The 27586-nt window shown below is 44.8% G+C and overlaps 1 protein-coding gene across 1 annotated transcript in view; it reads left to right on the plus strand.

The window, feature by feature from the left end:
• The first annotated feature begins 846 nt into the window (after nucleotides 1–846).
• LOC124599264 (adenylyl cyclase-associated protein 1) overlaps nucleotides 847–27586 on the plus strand; it is a 183359-nt gene continuing 156619 nt past the window's right edge. Inside the window, exon 1 of the mRNA XM_047136063.1 lies at nucleotides 847–2218. Coding sequence (XP_046992019.1) covers nucleotides 1282–2218 — 937 coding nt within the window. The 5' untranslated portion in view covers nucleotides 847–1281. The remainder of the gene's footprint in view (nucleotides 2219–27586) is intronic.

A 27586-nucleotide genomic window follows, 5' to 3' on the forward strand; every position in this document is an offset into this window, starting at 1 on the left:
TGTCCGTAATAAGTATCGAAAGAAGTTAGACACAGGCACAGATATGGAACCCACTTACGTATATTCCCAGCCTACCAACATTCATTTTTGTTTTTCGTTTCATGCAGTATTTGATATTTGTATTTTCTGTCTGGAATGGGGTGTGGGTGTGTGTGTGTGTGTGTGTGTGTGTGTGTGTGTGTGTGTGTGTGTGTGTGTGTGTCAGTAATAGCCAGAGACTGAATAGAAATGACAGCTGGAAACAAAAGCAGGGAAGCAGTATTGTTGCGGGAATCAGTTTATCCTCGTTTCGTAGCTGCTTTTCGGATAACAGTGTTACTGAGTCCTAATCTTTTACTGATTGTAAAGCTTAAGGGATGACATTATAATATAGCTCTTCAGTGCTATCATTAGATGAAACATAACTATATACTTTATATCCGTCCTGGATTGTGTATAGTCAAACTATGAGTGGTTACTGAACGAACTACAGGTGTTATGTCATTGTAGAAGTTAGAATCGTAATTCGATCGAAGACCACCTTGTTTGCAGTGAACTTGACATCGGCAAGTAGTCACACACACACACACACACACACACACACACACCAGTGCACGTACACGAACTGGCGCTATCCGGGTGGCGTGTGGGCGTCGAGATCGCAAGTGTATTGAACGCCGCCGCGTAAGACGGCGCAACGGGCGGGAGGCTGCGTGCTGAACTCTGCGCGCGGTGCGGGTCCCGTGCGCCAGATGGCTCTGCGCTCGGTCGGATCCCGGCAGTCGCGCTGCTCCTCCCCGAACGTGCCGTGCCCTGCCGTGTTGCGTCCGTAATGGCGCGCTACTGACACACAGGGGCGCGCCTCCCGTTGCGTGGCTATTGGGCGACTACCGTCACGCCTGCTTGCTTCGACTGTGGTGTTTCCGCGAAGCGCCGAGACGGTGCGACAGCAATCGCCCCCGCTGCCGCCGCCGCCGCCCTGTTCCCGGCCGTGCCTGGGCTGCACCGGGCGGCGCGAAGTGGGTCACGAGGCAGCCAGCACTCCCATTGATAACGGCTGCGGCTGTTGTCGGCGACGCCGCTGACCCGCACGGCCGGTGTCGTGTCGCGCACCGTCTGTAGTGAACACTCCGCACAATGCGCGTCGCGACACAGCTAGTGTACGTATCGTCGGGTAGGTGACTTCCGCCTCCGTTTTTCGGCCGGCTCCGTCGCGCTTCAGGACTACTGAGCGTCTCCGAGCCGCTGGCGTCCAAGTTTGTTTCTGTGCACGAGGTAGGTCCACCAAAGTAGAGGTGCGCCATGTTCAAAAACTGCTGTGGTTGCAAGAGCAATCCGGCGAAGAAGCAGAAATGCGCGGAAAATGAGATGGACGTCTACAAACCGGACGAGACGAAGGAGAGTATACAGAACAACAAGGTGTCCGACGTGAAGGAGCCGCGGCCTATAGAAATAAAGGCGGAAGATGTCGACGGGGTAACGGAATTGCCGGCGAAATCGGCCGTCATAGCGGATGGCAAGTCGCCTAAATCGGACAAGGTGAAACAGGAAGGCGTCAAGATACAGACCGACGGCATCGCGGCGCCGGAGAGGAAGAAGTCGCTGTTAGTCGAGATCAAAGGAGCCGCAGAGCAGCGGGCGCCGGAAGAGGATGCCAGGAATGTAAAGCGGCCGAGCGACGCGAAGCGCGCCAGCGACGCCAGGAGTCCGGAGCCGCCTGGCGGCGCGGGCGAGGCCGAGGCGAACCCGGGAGCAGGCGGGGAGGCGAAAACCGAGGAAGAAGAGCAGCACGCCAAGCAGGCCAAGGACGCACCTGGCGAGGCGAAGGACGGCCAGGAGGGGGAGCGGCACAAGGCCGAGGAGCCCTCCGAGGTGGGCGGCGGCGGAGGCGGCGCCGCCCCTGGTGGCGGTGGCGGCGGCGACGACGACGAGGAAGAGGAGCCGCTGGACGAGACGGAGGCGGCGGCGCTGCGCGCCATGGTGCCGACGCCGCACCCGGCCAAGCGATCTGGTTCCGTGCCCGGGCTGGGGGCCATCCCGCAGTGGCTGTCTCAGGAGGACGACGAGGTGTTCGAGGGCGGCGGCGAGCCGCCCGCCACACCGGTGGGCCGCGACGAGCTGGCGCTGCGCAGGCACCGCTTCTTCTCCGACCTGCTGGGCGCCGCCAAGGCCAGCGTCGAGCACCGTGTACGCTTCGACCCGCTGGGCCCCACCGTCGCCGGGCCCGCGCCGCAAGCCGGTCAGTCCCCGCCCTCACGCCTCGCTTCCCTCTGATTCCAGTAAATCTCTCACCATTTGGTAGTCATATACTTTCGGATGGTCAGTCGAGCTGTCGATTCCATTTTTCTGCACGATATTTCGACGAGCAACCTAGTCTTCTTCTTCAGGGCCTGTGAGTTGTGTTATGCCCGCTCGCTAGCAGTCGGGGGTCCAGGCACCGACTACCGAGTACGCGTAACAACACAGCTCGAAGCACCTGAAGAAGACGACGACGACGACGACGACGACTACGACTGGGTCCGTCTTCGAAATATCGTGCGGAAATACCGACTGAATCCCCGCCAGTACACCATTAATTTGTTAAAAAAAAAAAAGCCACGTAATGTCTTGGAGATCAAGTGATTGACGTGTGTTCAGATAACAGATTGCAGCCTGGTGATGTGTTCGACAACCACGGTTGTTCAAGACATCACACGCCTGCATTGCCATAAGTTATCTGAACTTTCTATAGCGTCTCTCTCCTAAGAGTCGTCATGCGCCTTTTCCTGGTGCTTCGGCAGATATTTACAATTTCGTTTTTGCAGTGCCTAGGTGGAGTCAGTCCAAACAATGCTGTTCATCGTGTCTTTCGTACGGCGGAAAGCGTAAGATTGTTTCCGGTTACGAGCAAAATGATTTTTTAAAGCGGAGTTTTACGCGTCCTTCAATAGGGTGGCTCCAAATTATGCTAGTGCGATATTCGTTTTATCGGTATGTATTAACAGGGGCAATAAAACACGAAGAATAACAACCAGCACTACAGCAGCGGCCGGTTAGCGCTCCTACTGCACGGCGGTAGCAGTGCCGTCCACGGCGGTGCTGTCGCTGCTGGAATATTGTTTATTCTTCATTTATTGTCCCTGTCAATACATACCGATAAAACGAATATCACACTAGCATAATTTGAAGCCACTCTATTGAAGGACGCGTAAAATTCCGCTTTAAAAAACCATTTTGGCCGTAACTGGAAACAGACCAACGCTTTCCATCCTAGGAATGACGTGATGGGTAGCATTTGTTTGGGCTGAGTCCAGCTACACTTTACAAAAACGAAACTACAAATATCTGTCGAAACAACACAGTAAATGGGTCCGACTACCCGTAGGAGATAGTCCCTGTATTGTCCGGTAGAAACAAGTTCGATTTACTTAGATCTTTTATTATTTTATATTTTATACGACTACACAGTGCCATGACGATTCCACAATGCCATAATCAGTTTCGAACACCTAGTGATCATCTTCAGATTGCCAGTATATAAACATCTGCCGAACTAGATACTCCTTTCGCAAATATTGACATGGATGAGTACACACACACACACAGTATTGCACTCCACCTACTAAACCTCTTTTCAGTGATGTTGAGAACGCAACGGAAACTGCTTGCAGCATATCCCTTTAGATATTAGTTTCTTCTTTTTTATCATTGTCAGATTTCATTGATTATAGAACGAATCTTTGTTTCCTGTTTTTATCTACTGCCAGTCTGAAAATGACATCTAGCAGGTCGAACTGGCTACGTCATTCCCAGATGTTCATGTCATTGTGTGAGCACCTATTGTTCCTGGTAAAGTTCATTTGGTTGTGTGACAATCTCATATTTTAAAATCCAACATTTCTGCCAATACTGCTTTTAACCTCCTTAGGGTGGACTATATGTCGTCGTCCTGATGAGAGCCACCTACCATATTCACACACACACACACACACACACATGGGGTTTGTACATTAGGGTGCGGTAGTGTCGTTGTCGCGGTGTCCAGTCTGAAAACTGTTTAGATGCTGCTCTCCGCAGTAAACACAAACAAGTCTCCTCATGTCTGTATGATTACTACAATCTACATTCACTTCAAACTGCTTGTTGTAGCAGGCCCTTACCCCCAACTATTCCCCTCATCACCATATTACACTGGTGATCCTGAACATTATGACTATTTGCTTAATAGTGCAGATCCGCCTCTGCAATGCAGTGCACCAGTGATTGCACGTAGCATGGATTCGACAGGTCTTTAGTGGGTTTCCGTTGGTATGTGGCTTCAGATGTCTACGCACAGTCGCAAAAAACCCATAGATTACTGACCGATGGCGCGGAGCAGACATCCTATAGCGTCCGAAGTGTTTTCCATTGGGTTCAGATGGGTGGATTTGGTGATCAGAATATCAACGTGGATTCACTCCTCAAATCACTGTAACACGATTATGACCATGAGACACGGAAGATGTCATCAACTTTGGGGAATCATGCATGAAAGAGATGCAGATGTCCGCAATATCGTCCACGTAGTCGAGAGCTGTCACGATGCCTCCGATTATCCTGGAACCATAGGTTCCATTGAGGCCCAGGTGAACGTCCACCACAGAATAATGCTCTCCACAGCAGCCTGCGTCCGTATCACCATGGATATTTCGAGAAGCCTGTAGCCTGGATGACAGCACATGCAGACACGACCATCGAGCTGGTATGGCAAGAAACGGGACACAGTCGACAAGACGACACGTTTCCATTGACCTGCGGTCCAATGTCAATGATCCGGCATCCACTGCAGTCGTAGTTAACGGTGTCGTTGAGTCAACGTCGGAATATGCAGGCGTCGTCTGCTGCAGAGACCCATTTCAGCAATATGCGCTGAATGGTGTGCTCCGAAAGAGTTGTCTTCGCACCAGGATTGCATTCTGCCGTCAGATCGCCGCCTATCCTGCTCTACAGATCGGGCAAGCCAGAGCGCTCCTTATTCTGTAAGGCGTCAACGTGATGTTCCTTGTCGCCTATTCTCGCGGTTCACCGTCCTTCAGCCGCTTTCCACTGATGCTGACGATAGCAGCACGTGAACAGCCGCCGACCAGTTTCGCTGTTTTCTAGATGCTCATTCCCAGGCGCCGGGCATAACAGTCTGCCCATTTCTCAAAGTCTTTTTTGTCAGAAGATTTCCCCCATAGTCACTAGAATGATTCTCCATTTTTCTCTGTTACACGTAGGCCTATACTGTATAGTTTCCTCACAACGTCACGTGTCCACAACGCGGGCGGCATTCAGTCTCGCGGCGGGTAGTGTTCATATGTTTTGGTTCATCGTTTGGGTCTGGATTTTAATGATCTGAAAATAGTGAAATATTGAAGTATTTATGACCTAAAACGTATATGACCTTAAAAATGAAATATGACTTTTGTAAGCTTATTTAAAAATATTCTTGATTTGCTTTATGCACCATGTAGTGCAAAATTAATTTTTGAACAAATTGTGTGGCCGAGTGGCTCGAATCCTGCCTCGGGCATGGATGTGTGTGATGTCCTTAGGTTAGTTAGGTTTAACTAGTTCTAAGTTCAAGGGAACTGATGACCATAGATGTTAAGTCCCATAGTGCTCAGAGCAATTTGAACCAAAGACTGTCACTAATTTTGCACATTGTGGAATGCCCAGGATCCTTCGCAATTTGTTGTTCACATTGTCAGTTCCACTACCGCGAGCTCCATCCAACTCACTTTGCGCATGTTGCATAGTTGAGTACTTGCAGGTTTCAATAGTGTGATGGATTTTGATACTAGTGAAAATATGCCGTTGATATATGCCAAGTTTCCAGGCAAGGTGTCTATAAAGACCTTTTTCGCAGTTTTGGTAGCAATGGATTAATCACATTTAAGCCTCACAAAAGAAGGTCTTTATTTTGGTGAAGTAATACTCAGTAGGATTAAGCCGAGAACCGTATCGACTATCGTCTAAGAACAGGCTGTAGGGGGAGGAGCAACGAAGGTGCTTGTTCGTGAATTTTTGAACCCGCAGCGGAGTTTTCACATAGATTTTCTTGTCACAGGAAATTAATATGTCCACATCAGAGTTATTTGACCACATCTCTTCTGGAGCTCTGTGTAACACGTGTGCAAGGCATATGACATATACCGCATTGGGTTAGAGGATTTGAAGTCCCTTGCTGCTTTAGCCATTTATGAAACACCATCTGTTACTAGCAGGAAAACGTTATCTCTGTTCAGACCCATCTGGCTACAATAGCTTCAGAGAGTTGCCAAACAAAATGGCAATAGTAGAGTTGTTTACTCTTGAGTGAGAGTCGCACGTTAGAATGTACATTTCTGCAGGCCCGTCAACTATTAGAATACCAATATCATTTTCAGCATAGCCCCTACGCACTTCGATGGTTTCATCTATGGACATTTGGGCCAACCACACTAATTCGTATTTTGTTGAGCAAGCTCTCGTAGCACACGAGGAACTGGATGTGTACTTCCCAAGAACTGTCTCAAGCACGGATTCCTCAGCTTCTCCTGTGAGATAACAACACTCTCTAAGACTGACCTGCCCGTTCAAAATAACAGCGTTTGTCTGCTGTCATTTTCACCACAGCTGCTGCGTTTGATGATATTACAGTGTTCTTGCGTGTTAAAGCGCATTTGTGCACTAACTTCTCATAATTTAGAAAATATTTACCCTACCCATCAGTGCTGAAGAATCTCTCCAAAATCACAAACAAAACCTCGCAACTTCATGCTATTGGGCACTTTACTTTCCGCATGAACCAGGCTGAGTTTGTATTCGAACTGAATAGTGTGACTACGCTAGCGATGTTTGTCATGTCGGAATCTGTTTTTATTCGCTGAGCGTTGTGTTGATCTCGCGCAAGAGTGTCTTACGTCAGCGAACCGATTACCGTGTTACGCTGCTTGTCTACTGTAGTCCTGATAAATAGTCTTGTAGTAATTGTGTGCACTTGAGACAGTATAACTTGAAACATTGTCATTGAGCAACATTTTCATGTATTTCTTCTTGTGTTTTTAAAGATATGACAAATATAAGCATTTTTGGGAAAAGCTGGCCGAAATGTGACCTATTACTAAAAAAGAAGTAAATATATATTTTATATGGACAATTAAAATATATTTTTCTACACTTTAATACCTAGATTTGTGCATACATTGTTGTAAAATTCAGTCGTAAATTCAAGAAAAAAATAGGAGTTGTCATTAAAATCCGGGCCCTACTCATCAGTGTGGATATTTCTTGATGACACAAGATGTGCCCTGTCAGCTTATCCTTTCTTTTAGTCAAGTAGTGCCATATTCGGAGATTTCCCTCCCTGATTCGGTTCACTAGAGTGAAGGAAAAAATATAATGCGTTCGATGATCACACCATCATCTTCAATAGGCTGAAGGTATCTTTTACATAGCTGTTCTTAGTGGCAAGCATTGGTCATTTCTTTCAGCAACAATGAGAAGTGAGGCTGCGACGTTCAAGTGCAAGAAAAAAGTGTGTGTGTGTGTGTGTGTGTGTGTGTGTGTGTGTGTGTGTGTGACGAAAAATGTAATTTCTTCAAATAATGCCTTGTTTTGTGCATCGATGGATTGTCATCTTCAAAAATTTGCATCTGTGGTAGATGAATCATTAGTGACATAGGACGGCAAGTGTCTTGTTCCCATTCGTAGCCATTCTTCCTTGCGGCAGTCATAAACCCATCTTATTACCGGAAATATTACGAGGAGTGACTCATCAGATTACCCTACTTTGCTCCAGCCTTCAGCAGTTCATACTTGATGCTCTGCCCACTGTCCTCTTCGCTATGAAACGTTGCCTTCGGTAATAAGGGGCTACTCTATATACTGGGTGCATGGCGTACAACGGTTTTTGTACAGTCTGATGAACGTTCATTCAGCTGTGGTTTCAGTTGCCTTACAGCAGCTTGACAAGTTTTTGCAACCGTCGTGCCTGGCGTTCGACGAGCTCTTCTCCCCAGTGAAATTCCTGAACTTGACGGTTCGTGTCTCGGTTTTGTGTTAATCTACATTATCGCATCTTGTGTTCTGCAGTTTATGCCGAATAAAATGGCAGTATCTGGAATAGATCGGGTAGATAATTGGACACGGCGGTCCATTCTTTCTGAAATTCTGACTCGATGTTACTCTACGAGATCGTTTACAAACAGACGTTTGTGTAACAGGTCACATTAGTATCAACTTTCTCATATAAAGGGTACTAACATCATATCATCACAATGTTCCGTTTACCAAGTGAACAGTTTTACCTTCATAGTATGGCATTTGTCATTTTGTACATGCTCTATACATATTCAAACTAGCTGCTCCTTCTCTACTGCAAGCAATACGAAGGGAAGAATCTACCACGAGAATGATGTAAGGAGACGAAATGAGGAGATTAAAAATTTGTAATTATTTTTCAGTAGCGTGAGAGCCACGGTTGTATCTGAAGATAGGTTCTCAAGTAACATAAAAAAAGATTTAGTACGAAGCACTTGTTGTTGTTGTTGTTGTTGTGGTGGTCTTCAGTCCTGAGACTGGTTTGATGCAGCTCTCCATGCTACTCTATCCTGTGCAAGCTTCTTCATCTCCCAGTACCTACTGCAATCTACATCCTTCTGAATCTGCTTAGTGTATTCATCTCTTGGTCTCCCTCTACGATTTTTACCCTCCACACTGCCCTCCAATACTAAATTGGTGATCCCTTGATGCCTCAGAACATGTCCTACCAACCGATCCCTTCTCCTAGTCAAGTTGTGCCACAAATTTCTCTTCTCCCCAATTCTATTCAATACTTTCTCATTAGTTATGTGATCTACCCATCTAATCTTCAGGATTCTTCTGTAGCACCACATTTCGAAAGCTTCTATTCTCTTCTTGTCCAAACTATTTGTCGAAGCACTTATTTTTCCAAAAATTATTCCGTGAGTTGCCCTTGGCCATTCTCAAAACCACTAAGCTGCCAGCAGTAATCATGAATTAGGTTCGAAGGGCCAGCATCCAAATTTTTCTTCATGTTAGAAATTCAGGTGCGCCATAGCGTTCAGTAATCTGCTGGCTTTCATCCCAACAATGGGTACCATATAGGCCAGTGGTCCTCAAGTGCAGGCCGTGGGTCGCATGCGGCCCGAATCAAGTACTCGTGCGGCCCGCGGTTCTCAGATGCATTTTGTAATAATGGGCAAGTAGCTACTAACGGTCAGATCCAAAAATGTCAACTATCGTTAAGAGCTTCTTAATTTTTCCTGCTCAGTAATGCACAGAAATACTTACAGAAACGGTAACATCTTAATATATGCTTAATTTTAGAATGCGTAGGTGAATTCGTCCATGAGATAAGTAGCGTAGCCACTGCGGGGCTAGAGGATGTGAGAGGGGCGGGGGGCGGGGTAGGGAGGAAGTCTTATTATTTGTCTTCCAGCACTTACAACTCATGAACATGCGCGACTTGTACCGATCAGTTGCTATGGTAAAAATTTCATGCGGAAGTCACATGGATTTGTGAAAGCACGTTATAGAGAGAGTCATTTTCAAGTGCAATAGATATTTGTAGCAAGGAATATGAAATTAAATTAAGGCTGTTGTAATATAGTGAAATGAGTAGAAGAAGGACATTAGCAACATTTAGCAAACATTTATGATCGTGTCTCATATTGCATAATGGATTTAAATTTAAGTACAGTTACTCTTGTCAATCAGTTAAACTTCGTATCACACGGACAACGCAGCTACACTCCGTCAGGCAATTACAGTGTCACAACTTTGCAGTCGCTGAGGGTGGGGCAAACTGAAACAGAGAACAGTCGACAAGTAATGTTCCCGCATGGTGCGGACTTCTGACGATCAGCGGGCCGGCGGCCAATTTGTCACGCCCTTACTGTAGCTGTCTTATTGGAGGCTCGTAAGATATCAATTTATGTGGGTTACCAATTAATAAGATCGCTCCCTGGAGGAATACAACCACACGCGTGGCAATACTCTTATGCGACCCGAAGTGGCAACCAACACTGTCAGAATTGGCTCTTAAGACAAACTCAGTGTGCGCTATACGGCCCTCAAATGCTGGGGCTCGTGTGGCTCTCGTTGTTCGTTGCAGCAAGTTCAGCAACCAGTTTGTTCACACTGTTTTGTTTGAGCATTAATGCTGGTTGAAGCGATACTGATTATTTTTGTACGATGAAAACACATAGCCAGCTGACTGCATAATTTTGATTAGAGGAGGTTGGTAAGGTCCCATTCCCTCAAATAACATTTTCTAGCGATTTTTCGGACACATTTCCAATTAATTTTATGTCCATGGCGTTTCGTAAAACTAGCATCATAGCAGGAAGTCCATCACGTATGTTAATACAGGAATGCCGTCCTACATACAGTTCCATAGTGAAGAACCATAAAGTAATTATATACCTGTGTATACATCTGTGCAGCTCTTTCTTCCAAGTTCGTGTTTCTTTTTTTAACTACATTTCTGAGACACAGCAATTTGACAACTTAATAGAAAAATGTGACCTTTCGATCTTCTGTCACAGTTACAAATCATAAATGTAAATTGTAAGTTTTGTGCTTGCTGTCAATCCAGAAACTATAAATTTTCATCGGCTAAAGCAATTTACACATTAAATTTTATTTACAGATTAAATGCTCCGTTAATGTACTTGCAGTATGTATTCCTTAAACTTAATTACTCTTAGTGAAACTCTCCTTACCCCTGCAGTAGATAAATGATGAGTTTGATAAGTCGACGGAAGAGAACCTGAAGTCCGAACTACAGACAATCCGGTATACGTATTTTGTGGCTACCTACATGTCAGGTTCCGGAATGACTACTTCAAGAAATCTCCACTAGAATTAAAATTCTCCCTCTGTTCATGTTCAGCTGAACATTACTTCGCTTTTTGATATCGACATTGACGAGGCATTAATGCCAGCGCGAAAACTAAAGAAAGAAAGAAAGAAAGAGAGGCAGAAATCATCCAACTACATGTTTCTGTGAAATAAATTATACGTTATGCGATCAGTAGTATCCCACATGACTGAAAATGACTAACAAGTTCGTGGCGTCCTCCATCGGTAATGCCGGAATTCACCCTTAGCCTTGATGACAGCTTCCACTATCGCAGGCATACTTTGACTCAGTCAGGTTTCTTCGGGAATGGCAACCCATTCTTCACGGAGCGCTGCACTGAGGAGAGGTATCGACGCCGGTCGGTGAGGCCTGGCACGAAGTCGGCGTTCCAAAACACCCCAACAATGTTGTATAGGATTCAGGTTAGGACTCTGTGCAGGCCAGTCCGTTACAGGAATGTTATTGTCGGTAACCATTCCGCCACAGGCCGTGGATTGTGAATAGGTGCTCGATCGCGTTGAAAGACGCAATCGCCATCCCAGAATTGCTCTTCAGCAGTGGGAAGCAAGAAGCTGCTTAAAACATCACTGCAAGCTTGTGCTGTTTTGGTGCCACGCAAAACAACAAGGGGTGCGAGCCCCCTCCGTGAAAAACGTGACCACACCATAACACCACCGCCTCCGAATTTTACTGTTGGTACTACACACGCGGGCAGATGACGTTCACCGGGCATTCGCCATACCTACACCCTGCCATCGGATCACCATATTTTGTACCGTGATTCGTCACTCCATACAACGTTTTTTCACTGTTCAGTCGTCCAATGTTTACGCTCCTTACACCAAGCGAGGCGTCGTTTGGCATTTACCAGCGTGATGTGTGACTCCTGGGCAGCCGCTCGACCATGAATTCCAAGTTTTCTCACCTGCCGATAACTGTCATAGTATTTTCCGTGGATCCTGATGCAGTTTGGAATTCCTGTGTGATGGTTGGTTGGTTGTTTTGGGGAAGGAGACCAGACAGCGAGGTCATCAGTCTCATCGGATTAGGGAAGGACGGGGAAGGAAGTCGGCCGTGCCCTTTGAAAGGAACCATCCCGGCATTTGCCTGGAGCGATTTAGGGAAATCACGGAAAACCTAAATCAGGATGGCCGGACGCGGGATTGAACCGTCGTCCTCCCGAACGCGAGTCCAGTGTCTAACCACTGCGCCACCTCGCTCGGTGTGTGATGGTCTTCAACTGTCGGCGGTCTCTGTCAGTCAACTGACGAGGTGGGCCTGTGCGCTTTTGTGCTGTACGTGTTTCTTCACGTTTCCACTTCACTATCACATTGGAAATAGTGGGCCTAGGGATGTTTAGGAGTGTGGAAATCGAAATCCCGCGTACAGACGTGTGACACAAGTGACACCTAATCACGTGACCACGTTCGAAGTTCTCGAGTTCCGCGGAGCGCCCCATTCTGCTCTCTCACGATGTCTAATGATTACTAAGATCGCTGATATGGGTTACCTGACAGTAGGTGGCAGCACAATGCACCTAATATGAAAAACGTATGTTTTTGGGGGTTCCGGATACTTTTGATCACCTAGTGTATATTGTGCAACGCTTCTCAGTTCCTACTACGATCATAGAGTGATTCAAAGTTCGTTTCCTTCAGTCGATTGCTCGTTTCTCAGGCCAAGTGTTTTATCACCCGTGGGACAATTTCAGATTTGTGCCAAACATTTTGGGAGGCACTTTGGTTATGTATGTGCCATTGACTACCAATAATAATGTTTTGAACTTCATACTTATTCCTGTAGATATTTATTGAAAATTTGCTTGACGCTAGTTCGTCGTAAGTTTTAACAGCACACGGAAGAGTTTGATAGTGGTTTTTATTATTATTGTTGTTGTTGTTGTTGTGCAACTCTCATCCATCTGAACCTGCTTACTGTCGTCAAGCCTTAGTCTCTCTCCCAGGCGTTTACCCGCCCCTTCACTTCTCTCTATTACCAAACTGACCATTCCTTGAAGCCTGTGGATGTGTCCTGTCAATCAGACCCTCCGATTATTCACGATGTGAGGTAAATTTCTCTTACATTCGATTGTACAAAGTGGCCTATTATAAGTTATCCCATCTAGCCATCTAATCTTCGTTCTTCTGTAGTACCACATTTTAAAATCTTCTATTTTCTTCTGGACTTTTTATCGTCTATATCTCACGTACGTACATATCTATTATCACACAAATACCTTCAGAAGAGACACTTAACATTATATTAGATCTTAACAAATTCCCGTTTTTCGGAAATGTTTATCGTGCTATTGCCAGCCTGCATTTTGTGTCCTTTCTAATTCAGCCATCGTCTGCCATGATGCTACCCACCCAGACAACAATGCAGTACTTGTGTACTATTCGTAGTGTCTCATATTGTGATGTAATTCGACTACATTACGGTAACCTCGTTGTTTTAAAATGGCTCTGAGCGCTATGGGACTTAACATCTGATGTCATCGCTATCCTAGAACTTACAACAACTTAAACCTAACTAACCTAAGTACATAACACACATCCATGCCCGAGACAGGATTGAATCCGAGACAGGATTGAAGCGCCTACAACCGGTCGGCCACACCGGCCGTCCTCGTTGTTTTACTTTAGTTGATATTCATAGTGTCTTCTCTCTTAAAGAGACAACCCTTTCCGTTCAAACAGCTCTTTCAAGTCCTGAGCTGTCTCTGGAAGAATTAAAATCTCATCGGAAAATGTCAAAGATTTTATTTCTTCTCTCTGAACTTTAGTTTCGCTTCCAAGTTTCGCCGTGGTTCCCTTTACTGCTTAATGTAAGCATAGTTTGACTATGCCACAACCTCGTTTCACGTCTTCTCAACTGCTGCTTCCCTGTCATGTCCTTGTACTCTTAAGATGGTAGTTGGTTTCTGTACAAGGTGTAGATGTCTTTCGATCCCTGTTTTTTATCGCCGTTGTTTTCAAAATTGTAAAGACCGTTCTTCAGGCAGTAGTGTAAAAAGCTTTGTGTTGTTGTTGTTGTTGTTGTTGTTGTCTTCAGTCCTGAGACTGGTTTGATGCAGCTCTCCATGCTACTCTATCCTGTGCAAGCTTCTTCATCTCCCAGTACCTACTGCAACCTACATCCTTCTGAATCTGCTTAGTGTATTCATCTCTTGGTCTCCCTCTACGATTTTTACCCTCCACGCTGCCCTCCAATGCTAAATTTGTGATCCCTTGATGCCTCAAAACATGTCCTACCAACCGATCCCTTCTTCTAGTCAAGTTGTGCCACAAACTTCTCTTCTCCCCAATCCTATTCAATACCTCCTCATTAGTTACGTGATCTACCCACCTTATCTTCAGCATTCTTCTGTAGCACCACATTTCGAAAGCTTCTATTCTCTTCTTGTCCAAACTGGTTATCGTTCACGTTTCACTTCCATACATGGCTACATTCCATACGAATACTTTCAGAAATGACTTCCTGACACTTAAATCTATACTCGATGTTAACAAATTTCTCTTCTTCAGAAACGATTTCCTTGCCATTGCCAGTCTACATTTTATATCCTCTCTACTTCGACCATCATCAGTTATTTTACTCCCTAAATAGCAAAACTCCTTTACTACTTTAAGTGTCTCATTTCCTAATCTAATCCCCTCAGCATCACCCGATTTAATTTGACTACATTCCATTATCCTCGTTTTGCTTTTGTTGATGTTCATCTTATATCCTCCTTTCAAGACACTGTCCATTCCGTTCAACTGCTCTTCCAAGTCCTTTGCTGTCTCTGACAGAATTACAATGTCATCGGCGAACCTGAAAGTTTTTATTTCTTCTCCCTGGATTTTAATACCTACTTTGAATTTTTCTTTTGTTTCCTTTACTGCTTGCTAAATATACAGATTGAATAACATCAGGGAGAGGCTACAACCCTGTCTCACTCCCTTCCCAACCACTGCTTCCCTTTCATGCCCCTCGACTCTTATAACTGCCATCTGGTTTCTGTACAGATTGTAAATAGCCTTTCGCTCCCTGTATTTTACCCCTGCCACCTTCAGAATTTGAAAGAGAGTATTCCAGTTAACGTTGTCAAAAGCTTTCTCTAAGTCTACAAATGCTAGAAACGTAGGTTTGCCTTTTCTTAATCTTTCTTCTAAGATAAGTCGTAAGGTTAGTATTGCCTCACGTTTTCCAACATTTCTACGGAATCCAAACTGATCTTCCGTATGAAAGAACAAATGCAGTAAATGAAGATTTGCCTTCCTTCACTCTGTCTTCTATGATAACTCGCAGGGCTAGAGTATTGTCATGCGTATGGTTGTATTCATCCAGGGAGCAAACTGATATACTCCGAGGTCGGCTTCTACCAACCCTGCAATAATCATTGCCTGTATATTAAGAAAAGAATGTAGTAACTGTGCTGTCCCAAAATTCTTGTAACGTCTCATGGTCATCTCAACGTGCGTTTATAACAGGCGTACAGGTGTCGATTGCTAAGCAAGATTACGGGATAGAATAACTCTGCACACGTCTTAAATATAATGGTTGATCGACACTTCTGTAACTGAATTTTATTTTCTTTTTCCTTGTATCTGAATGCCAACTAAATTGCTTGCCAAAAACATCGGCTACTGCCTGTTGCTATGCTGAATCTCACCGATTAATTATTTCGTTCCGAATGATCTTACTGTGGACATGACGCTAAATCCCCATTTATTCCAATTGCCGACATGTGCTAGGTGGATGCTGTGTAGATGTCGCTGTCTGTCAGATGGCCTCTTCAGATGTAATTAATATAACTGGGCTCCGTTCGGTTGTGCCTTGCGTCTTAAACAATCAATCTCTCTGTGTTGACCCCATCATTCTCAATACGTGCTACTGGAGTGAAGGTTCACATTCTTTAGTAATTGGACCAATTCTGAAGGTCGTGCTCCGTTTCATTTGATAAAGACAACATTCGTTATTGTTCTGTACCTGTCAATCTATCGTGAGATATTTATTGTTACCACGCCAGGTGGCACTGTGTAAGACCCTAGACCGGCAGTTCTAAACCCCGTACTGCCATCCAGTTTAAGTTTTTCGCGGTGTCCCTATACCGCTTAAGGCGAATGCCGGGATGGTTTCTTTGAAAAGGACAATGCAGATATCCTCCTTCAATTCAGCTTGTCCTGCATTTGTAATGATCTCCTCTTCAACGAAACATAAAACCCTAATCTCCCTTCCTTTTTTCTACGTTTACTGCTGGACTGGCAGTTGCAACGTGAGATTCGAAAATCAATCAGAATGTGATTGCGCGCAACAGGAGACTGTTAATGAGCAACACATTTCCTTTTTTCACGCTGCTTTCAATTTTCTCAGAACAAGGATTTGTATATTGCTTAAGTTTTTCGATTATTTGAAAAAGTTTCAGATATTTAGTTGTCTACATATCGTCATCAGTGTAGATATTCTTGCATCTTGCCGAGTACATATTCCGAAAGTCGTGTGCATTAGATCAGGTGATTTCGTCTCCACTTGAAAGATCTCTACCATACGTTAAGTAGGACGCCGCTACATCGAGCATGAGAACTGTGTGCAAGCGTCCTACGTATAGCCGAGATCTTGAGCATTACGTGCTCAGCAAAGTGATAAGCAGCCTTGGCATACCGTCTTTCACTTGGAAGGCAGACACATACAACAGCCTTCCAAGTCCTCCATTGACCGAGAGGGGACTTGCATTATAAGGCATATGTATATGTAAAAGAAATAAATATATTTGCATCACATTGTGTCTAACGTCCTGATCATGAGAAGTGTTACCTGGTCTCAATAAAAATCACGTACTTTTTGAAATACTATATTTCCTAAATAGCCTCGTATCATCTGTCGTGTCATGTCAGTTTATTTGTCTGAGTAATGTAAAGGCAATCGCGGAAGATGGGTGTATACGGTTGGCTCATCTCTTAGCATCTGGATCACTGAAACGTCTTTTCGTTTAGCTATGAAAATGTTCCGATAACGAAGTTGTCCACTTTCTAAAATGTGGGAGATACTGCTAACAGTAAGAAAGCTAATGTTCCGTGTGTTGTTAATAGCCGGCCGGAGTGGCCAAGCGGTTCTAGGCGCTACAGTCTGGAACCGCGCGACCGCTACGGTCGCAGGTTCGAATCCTGCCTCGGGCATGGATGTGTGTAATGCCTTAGGTTAGTTAGGTTTAAGTAGTTCTAAGTTCTAGGGGACTGATGACCCCAGCAGTTGAGTCCCATAGCGCTCAGAGCCATTTGAACCATTTTTTTGTTTTGTTAATAATTCACTAGCAGTAAAATGGTACGGGAATTTAAGCTAAGCCCCATATTGTGGATGAGTACGGTCGAAACTAATATTAGAACTACAATTTCTTCAAAATTACTACAGATGTTAGAATAACATTTCACATAATGCCGTGTCCGAATTGGCTTTCTTTCAGACGTGGGTAATTAGACATCTTGGTTTGAGAAGATGAGATACTATCTTTCTTATGCAATATCCACTTCCCTACACAACGTGCGCGACGTTGGTACAGCATTTTTTTCCTAAATTGGCTAGCCTTCACTTCGAAGGTTTTTTTTTTTTTTTTAAGATGTGGAATACGAAGTATGTATACCGACTTTTATCGTCTTCAAATCAAAGTATACGTATCTGTAGAACTTTCTCCAACCGTCCGAGTGCCCGGCTACATTTAAACTATATGAGAAACGTTTGAACGGCTTTCGTTTCCGCTGTAAAGCGTTAACTAAATATGTTCTACTTGTTTAATTATGTTCGCCTAGTCACATTTTCGCGTTCCTTCTTTCTTCCCTTGTTAATTAGCGGAATGCACTTCGTTAGTAGCGGTAGGATAACGCGAGACTTGTTCTAATCAGCGCTTGTGTTTCGATTCGAATGTGGTATTCACAGAATGCTATATACTATGGTCAGAGACGTAATGGGAGAGTTAGCGAGCATGTGTCCTTACTGTGTGAAGGAGTTTATATATTTGCACGTAATAAAGCTGCATTCTGTCTTGCTTCTGTTGACTGGTGACATTAGGTACATTTTACAGAGAGCAGTTTGGACTGTATTGAAGATTCGGAAAGTAGCGTATCTTTGGTTGTGAAAGAGATGCCGTGTTAGGTGCGGAGCCAAGAGAAAATCTGAAATTTCAGATTTTCTGCCTTTGTGTGTTAGCGAAATTGCAATTTGGATAATATTACCAGCACAGCAGTGCTAGAAGTTTGATATTTGTTATTAAAATGCTCATAGCATAACGATATCAGTTTTCACCGCCACGCTCTCTATATTTGTAGGGTTCCGGACCTCAGTCAGTAAAAACAGAACCTTTATAGGCTCTTTCTGTTGAAATTCATGTCACATGCTAAGATCTATAGCCTTGACGATCGTAAAAAATGGAAGCTTCTAAGTAAGTGTAGTCAAAAGATACGGCCATTTATGTCATATTTTTAGATTCGAAAGCGCACTGATCTCCTTGACGTATAGTCATGAACTTTGGCAAGAAGCGAAGTTTCATAGTACAGTCAAAGAAAAAGAAATCCGAAAATAATTTGTAATTACATCACATGAAAAAATTGTCATTTGTTATCAGACTGATAAGAACTGTCTGTTAAGAATACGTTTTCTGTGGAACGGTTAGACATATCAAGTTTTAATTTATGTCAATAACTGAGGAATATTCCTTCGGTGGTGTAAAGAAGTTAAGCATTTTAAATCAATGCAATCAAGAGATACGGCCGTTTATATTATATAGTCACTGATTCAAAGCTACAAGATACTTTCCGTTGACGAGGAATTGGGCAAGAAGCAAGGTTTCACGACACAAGTAATTGTTAATTTGTAATTATGTCGAATCGTGCAGCATCCAGATTTGTGGGGCGTACGGATGTGAGAGGCTGAAGTTGGACTGCGTGGGAGCGTGATGGCGAACATACGACGATTCCGTGTGACCACCACAAGGTAGGACCGCCGTACTGCGCACCGGGAACGTCGCACCCACTGTACATCTGCACCTGCCATCCGAAAACAAGCAATCGACTCCAAGCAATATCGTGCGTCATTTCGCACCATTGGGCGAGGACTACCAACAGACGGAGTATAAGAATTACCGCCGATGCGTGGGCTGCCGTTAACAGCACAACACAAACGGTTGCGTCTGGAGTGGTGCGATGACCGAGAAGTGAGAAATGCTGAAAGTGGTGTCGGATTGTGTTCAGCAACGAACATCGGTTCTGCGTTAGATCGGATGGCCATCGTCGGCGGGCACGGCGGCGACCTAAGGGATGGTTCCACTATTAACACGGATTTTGAGAGACACAGCAGTGTTATTCCTGGTGTCATGTTGTGGAAAGCCATCTGGTATGCCTTCAGGTCACGGCTGGTACTGGTTGAGGGACTTTGATGGCACAGCGCTACATCGCAGACGTCTTGCGTTCCCATTCGTTACCTCTCATGCTACAAGATCGTGGTGCCATTTTTCAACAGGATAGTGCTAATCCACACATGACACGTGTGTCTATGAACTGCATGTGCGATGTTGAGGTACTCACGTGGCCAGCAAGATTCACAAATCTGTCTCTAATACAACTTGTGTAGGACCAGCTTGGACATAAACTGCGTCCCAGTGTTAATGTCCGGGATATCAAGGACCAGTTGTAATAGTTGTGGGCCAGCTTGCCTCAGGAGATGATAGAACGGCTTTATGATACTCTTCCCAACCGAATCATTTCATGCATACAGGCCAGAGCTGGTGCAACGTCAGACTGTTAAGTGGTGTCATACTACCAAGTTCTTTGTAAATTTGACTATATTTTCCAATCACAGAAATAAAGTCTCGTAATCTCTCAACTCATGAAGTTTCATTTCGTTTCCTCCTCCATTTCTAGGCTCTTCACTTTGTCAGGCAGTGTCCGTTACGTTACTTTACTTTCTTTTAATAGCCATTTTTGATTGGTAGTATCCACAAAGGCAAAGAAATTGCCCGCGGAAGCTAAAGATTTACTTTACTGCGACGCTCACCGCCGTACCTCTTACAGGATGCCGTTTCCAGTGCTTTGTTTTTGGTGACCTTTCGTAGCAGCATTTCTCCGTAAACGTACACCATTTGTTTTAAAGTCCTTTGAACAGCTCGGTATAACCTTCTAACATTTACTCAATTATATACCATTTCAAGTGCTTCTAGCGGGAGACACAGACTTAATTTATGTAATGGAGAGCAATATTTGCCCAGCGCCTTCAACAGATAGTCCCCCCCCCCCTCTCTCTCTCTTTCTCTCTCTCTCTCTCTCTCTCTCTCTCTCTCACTCTCACTCTCACTCTCACTCTCACGCACACGCACACGCACACGCACACACAGGGAGAGAGAGAGAGAGAGAGAGAGAGAGAGAGAGAGAGAGTTATTTCCTTTTACTATCATTATTAGTCGAGACATGATAAAAATAGCACCTCTAGCACTTTCTGAATTAAGAGTTGTGCATATTTGCTGTTCAGAACAGGCTGTGGCTCGATTGAATCTGGCGTTATGGGATTTTAAGGACGAAAGTAACAGATTTTCCAGGAAATGTCTAAGTATAAATATTTATCTTTTCCGCATTTGCTATAGGTGTTGAGGCTTTCCTCAAACTTAATTGACACGCGTTTCCGTTTTTGTGTTGATTTCTCTGTAACCCCTGTTGTGGACTGAGGCACAAAATCCGTTTCTGGTCTTTGGGAATGAGTGCCTTATAACTGTTTTCAGTGAACATAGCAAAACTATTAAGAACAGGTGAAAATGTTACGGTAGCATTTCCTTTTCAGTCTCACAATTTTTAGCAGTACGAAATACTTTCTTTGGTCGTTTATGTAGGACACTAAAATATCGAATGTGCGCCAATTTCCCTTAGAAGCACATATAGAATTTTCCCCTAATGGACCGCATCGCAACAATACGTATGGAAATCATGATTACGTACGCAAGAAAGACAATAGTTTCATGCGTCTTTGAGCAGCACACCGTCAGCCTTTCGGAACTGTTCTGCCGTTGTTATTTAGTTTCGTAGCCCGCAGATCTGGGTCTAGTCGTTAGCGTAGCTTTCTCTAATTAGGGGAGGCCTGGGTTCGATTCCCGAACAAATCGATTTTCTTCGCTCTGGGACTGGATGTTTGTGTCGACGTCGTCGTCGTCGTCGTCGTCGTCGTCGTCGTCGTCGTCATCGAGTAAGTCGTCGAAGTCACGTCAAACAGGACGACCTACAACACGCGGCCCAACGCCTCAGATCGGGTCTCCAGGCCGATAATGCCACACGATCATTTTATTTTTGCATTACGGGTGGGGAAATACGTGTTACGACTTGATAGGATGTGCAAGCGAAATCCTTGGATTGGAATCCGTTGCTTGCTACGAACTTCAGAATTTACGTGCATTTGACACATTTTCCTTTTGTACGATCCGTTCACTGTGCACTGCAGGTAAACATGTTCTGCGCACTGCAGGTAAACATGTTCTGCAAAGGGAAAGCTGTCATTGAAGGGTCACGTTTTTCTCACTAAAGAGACAGTACTGTGCTTCACAAGCTTATGTGCGCGACATTTATAATTGCATGTGGGGAACCGTAACCGCTCTAACAGCATTGGAAGCGAAGGATTAATTCGATTAGCCAAAGACGAGAGAAGGATTCAGTCACCCCACCGAAGGAACAATCCCGTTATTTATCTGTTGCTATTTAACAAAATCTCGGAAAATCCAGATCGACATGGTAGATCGTGAATTTGCACTCCTCACCTTCTGGTGCATGTATACCTGCATGACACGCAGAAGCTGGCATGGGGAACAACAGGAGAGACATGCGACAAGAGCATTGGTGTTTACGAACGTCTTTTCGCGTTTTGAGTTGCCATTAATCAACAATGCAGGAATATTTTTTAGTTTTTCATAATTCCGTGCAGAGCATTAAAAAGCACGAGCAAGGGAGGCAAAGTTTGTTATAACTATTGTCGTTAGGTTAGTTGCGTATATTTGTGGCTTGATTAAGCAGAAAACAGATTTTCCATCTTTGTTACATCGTAGAAAAAGGATTTCTGTTTTTATCATTGGATGAATAAATTACAGACGGTAAGCTCATGCTTTAATTATATGTATCTCGGCACAAGGTTGTCTGCTATCTCATGAAAAAGAAAAATTCATTATCCGCATTTAAAAATAACTTGCGGGTAAACCTATAGCTCACTACGCCAGTCATACTGGAGGCAACAATAATTTCCTTTCATGTGCATGATTTTATATTTATACTGCACTGTGGCTCTTAAATTACAGTGAATTGTTGCAGAATGCTGTGCTATTTAAATAGTTGCAGCTAGATCCATTAAGAGCACCGGAAGGAGAGGAGGGGAAGGCAGAGAGAGCGGTCAGTAACGGTCTCACGTATTGTGCGTAATAGTGTAGTAGGAAGAATACAGTAAATGATTAAATTTGTTGGTGGTTTAGGATTATACAGAGTGCCAAACTTAGGACACGGAGCTACCACCTCAGGCTGCAAGAATGGCTGTAACCCGGCTGGGCATCGAGTGGAACTGAGCTGGGATGGCAGTTGCGGGTATGTCATTACACCCGGTTTCAGCTCTTTATCAGTTTTCTGTTGTAGTAGCCGGGGAGTGGTGGCGTCTAAATTACCGTTTATGCGGAGCAAATGTGGTCGTGAAGTTGTACCATCATCACCATGTCCTGCTCCCTTATGACGATGTGAAGTGCAGTCAGCAACTTTTCTTCTCACCGGAGCGTCCACATACTGCCGTCCAACGATATGCTGTACGTAGAACCGGGACTCAACTGAAAAGACGACGCGGTGTCACTCTCGTGTGCAGTATTGTTGTTGGGAGCAGCGCCGTCGGCGCGCCTTCCTCTGATTTCGCGTCAAAGGAAGCGGCAACAACGGTTGCCGTGCTGACAAATCTTGGTGCCCAGGACGTAGTGTCACTGTGCATGCGGATGCTTACCTTGCTGCAGACAAACCCATTTCCTGAATCAGAGTACGGCTGTACGATCCTGCACGGCCGAGTAAACAGTAGTCTGTCGTCTCGGATAGTAATCCGGCTTGGGACGTTGAGATTCTGCATGGCATTTAGTATGGCTGTCCTGAATCTGCCGTTTCCGTATTCGCGTGACAGTCGTCGGATCCAAACGAAGCGGAAAACCGCAGTCTCTTGTAGGCCACGATCGTGCCATCGTTGAAAACAGACATGTACCGACAGACGTTTCTCCTTCTTACACAAGACATACAGAATCGTGTCACTACCTGCAAACATTCAGATGCGTTTTCTGAACAAGAGGGGACTCTGTGTAGTGTTTGCGTATTTACGGAATGTAGATGTCGCTACTCATACCTGTTTTGTGCGATTGCGTTGAAATGCTAATCATTTCCACTGGCAAGGTATCGCATTATGTGGTGCACTTGATACCAATTTTATTCAGGACTCTAATACACCATGTTATTGCTCACTCTTTTGGCTACAAAAACCTATTTTTCAATGTAACCTGCTTTCAGTGCGACGGTCTTTGGCCGTCTTACTGCGAGGGCGTGTATGCCCACACTATACTACTGTAACGGTCGGCGTCGCAGCCTGCTGCATCGATAATCTTCCCAATATCTACGTACTGCTTCCCACTGAGTGCGTCCTTCATTGGGCCAAACAGTTGGAAGCTGGAAGAAGCGAGATCGGGGCTGTAGGGAGGATGAGGAAGAACAGTCCAGTGAAGTTTTGTGAGCTCCTCTCAGGTGCGCAGATTTGTGAGAGTGCTTGCGTTGTTATGGAGAAGGAGAAGCTCGTGTGCATTTTTGTGGCGACAAACACTCACGTTCCAATATTGCAAGAGTCAAAAGTGTGTGCGGCGGGCTGGCACGCGGGAGGTCGGACAGGTTTGTTGCGATGATGACAGATGCCTCACTGTGCTTTTGTTCATTACCTGGTCTCTGTAGACATTCTACAATGTATGAAAAGAGGAAAAAGAAAGAAAGAAAGAAAGAAACTCAGTGACAGCTCTCTGCTTGGAACGCACATCAGTTACTGACGGTATTTTGAAGGCTACGTATAGCGCCGCCATCTGCCGGAACTTCATTAAACTATAGGCGCTAGAGGGGAACCATGTCCCACAGCAAATACAGCATTTTTTCAACGGAAATTGACCGAGGAAAAAAATGCGATCCATTACTTACCGATCGCCCATCGTATATAGCTTATAATATTACACTTTAAATCTACGCTGCGGAGGAGGACGAAAGCTGTCTTGTTGTGTGGCTGCTTCTCGAGATCGGTTTAGAGAACTGGTAGCCACTCGTCCGCGTAGATTGATTCGCTACTGGGAAGACTGGAAGAGAGACATTGGATATACATGACGGTTTTCGCCACTGGAGTAAAAACCATGAAAAAAGGCCGGTGAGCCGTGCAGGAGAGAAGCGACGGCGGCGCAGTCACAGCCGTGAAGAGCAGAAGCTGCCCCGGCGCGCCAGCGGCCCCAGCCGCTCGTTGGCGGCAGGCGCTGCCAGACACGGTCAGTTAACGCGCCCGGATGGGTGTCGGCCTGGCGCTGTTATGTGCTCGTAACGCGCGCTGGCGATGTAGGGCGGCGGAGGAGCCCGTGGCGGCCAATTCCGGCGCCTCAGCTGGGATGCCCTTTTTCTCCTGTACTGCCCGCTCTGCGCGATGGACGTAAGTGGCCACGAGTCTGCTACGGTGCTCTTAATGGATCATGTCGTATCTGCCCATGTTCTTGGCGCTAGTACGCGCATGTTATTGCGATGCATTACGCCACCTTGCAACGTGCACTGAAATTCCGTTGTAATAAATGAGATGTAATTTTGTGTCTACTGAATCTTGATTCTTTCGTGGCGACTGTAAGGAATTCTTTCTTTATTAATGACTTCACTTACGTACTGTGGATTCTCTCTTTATTAATGGCTTCAGTTACGTACTGTGGATTCTCTCTTTCTTTCTCTCTCCCTCCCTCCCTCCCTCCCTCCCTCCCTCCCATGATGAGGCTCCTCGCTAACGATTCAAGAGCTGTAATCCAAGCAGTTCCGTATTAACCCATAAAAACTGAAGCAGTCACCATCTGGACTAAAAGTCTTTTCAGTGGTTTGATGTGGTTCATCACGACTTCCGCTGCTGTACTAACCTCAACGTCTTGCAGTAGCACTTAAACCCGACGTCCTCAGTTATTTCTGGATGTATTCCAATCTCTTGTCTCCCCCTATGGTTTTTACTTTCTACATCTCCCTGTAGTCCTGTCCGAACTATTCCCTGATATCTTAACACGTGTCCTATCATCCTGTCTCTTCTCCTAGTCAGTGCGTTCCACATATTCCTTTCATTGCTGATTTTACTCAGAACAGCTTCACTTCTCACCGTATTAGTTCATTTAAGTTTCAGCATCTAGAGCACTAAAAGAGTGCTGTACGATTGTCATTTCAGACATAGCTCTAAGAGATCTACAAAGGAAGTCCTCTGTAACTGACAGAGATGAGTGGGAGAATATTCCGTCGAGAGACGATAGGGCTTTGTTTCCTCTATAGAGCTGCTTCACATAAGCATCAGATCACAGGAACGAAGTTCTAGCCAAGATGGATACGCCTGAAACGCTCCTAAACGCATGTGGGGGAAACATCGTACAAGCCTCAGTCAAGCTGCCTTGTACACCAGGAAGCGACCTGCTTGGCTCTTATCTCTGTCGCGCCAGTGTTATCCTATACGAGCAGGGAAGGACCATTATCGTGTACATATTGCTGAGATAAACTTACACTGTTATTCTTTGGGCTACCGACTTTTGCCTGTATGTCTACATCATTATATGAATCGCTAGGTATTTAGGTGATTTTACAAGAAACTGTGCACATCGAAATCGTGGCCTCACTAGGAGAGATATGTGTCGAATGTTCGTCTCTCGAGATGTTGACAAAAGAAACGACGAAAGGCGAACGTATTGAAAACAGAAAGTCATTAAAAATGAGATCAACAGCACTTTTTTTCACTCAAGGGAATTTTTAAGAAATGAATAATATCACTTACATTACTCATAAGGTATACCGTCGTCGTGAACAATACTGCCTGGTATAGGCACCATTCATTTAACTCCTACCCAGGCCACACTTTTGACGCAAATTTTAGAAAATTGGGAGTGTCTTACAGGAGATTTAAAAATAGGCTAGTTTATGAAAATGTTACAGCCAGGAATATGCATTAATACTTTTGTGTAACGTTTGAAATAATTGAGAAAGGGGGCCAAATTAACATGTCCTATGCATTAATAGACGTAATGGCTAGTTTCACATTTTTATTTATTTTTAGTGTAAGAAGTACGCTCAATTTCATTCCGTTACCCAGCGGGTTACATGAAACATGAAAAGTTCTCAGAGTGGTATGATGATGCGCCTGCCCTCAAAGACAGTTAAATAGCAGAAAAATTGAGACGAAGCACAAGTTGCTGGTGCTGTCGTCCTGTTCACCAGTTATGTACACTGTGAGTTTCACCTATTTTACTCTTAATGGAAAAAAGTGATTATATTAAGTGGAAGCGTTCGCGTCTACAGTTACTTGTGAATTCATTTCACAAAGATACGAATGAAAAACTGAGAAATACCACATTAAGTTGCTAACGTTCCCAACGATTGTTTTAAGTTAGTTTATTACTGTGAGAAACTATAAGAAACGCAGCATGATTTTTATCGTGTAATAGACGAGGCGGGCACGTGCTGTGCTGCTGATCACGCCTTTGTTAATGATAGCTGATGTTTTGTACTCCACTGGTAAACAATGTTGTGTGTGTAAGCCGCACATAAATATCAAAGATGAGTGCGCGGAGAATAGCCGCGCTGAAGAAGTGAGGGAACAGCTGGGAACCAGGATTAGTACATGCATTTCCCAGCTGTTGCACATGAAAATCAGACCGTATCCTATACAACAGGCGTCCCTTAACATTTAAAACAAAATATTCATTTGACATCGTTATTTCATAGTAATATGTAATGGTTAATGGTGCTTGTAGTGGGCAATAGCGATATTATCGTCAGTAGTGTTGATTGATGAACTGCCTAGGAGGCATTCTCTTCGGCCTATTCCTTCACGTTACACATGGGCAAATGCAAAATTGCTGCTTCGGTTGTGCCACAGTTAATGCATACGCCATTAGAGCAGATAAAGGCTGCATCTGGGCAACATGACTACTCTGCATTGTACTACGGTTTTGTTTACAGTGTTGTTCTCCAATAACTGCGGTTTCTGAAGAAGTTACGGTTCGTTAATTATATTATATAAATGAATATTACGGCAGCTTTATTTGTTGGTGAACAATCCACCAGGGTAGCCGAGAGCGCTAATGCGCTGCTTCCTGGACTCTGGTAGGCGCGCCGGCCCCGGATCGAATCCGCCCGGCGGATTAACGACGAGGGCCGGTATGCCGGAGAACCTGGATGTGGTTTTTAGGCGGTTTTCCACATCCCGCTAGGTGAGTAACGGTCTGGTACACACGTTACGCCCCAGTTACACGACTCTATATTGGCAGACGTTCGCACAATTCCATGGCTTACACTAGGCGCAAACAGCTGGGGTACACTACTTACGTCCCGGGGGGTTCGAGGGTGGCGGCAGGAGGGGCATCCAGCCACCCTCTGCACCTAACACTGCCAAATCCGTAATAACAAGGCCGACCCCGCGTGACGCGGGACAAGGCCCAAAGAAAGAAAGAAAATTTATTTGTTGGTG

The sequence above is a fragment of the Schistocerca americana genome, chromosome 1, assembly GCF_021461395.2.
Source record: "Schistocerca americana isolate TAMUIC-IGC-003095 chromosome 1, iqSchAmer2.1, whole genome shotgun sequence".
In the NCBI taxonomy this organism is placed as follows: Eukaryota; Metazoa; Arthropoda; class Insecta; order Orthoptera; family Acrididae; genus Schistocerca; species Schistocerca americana.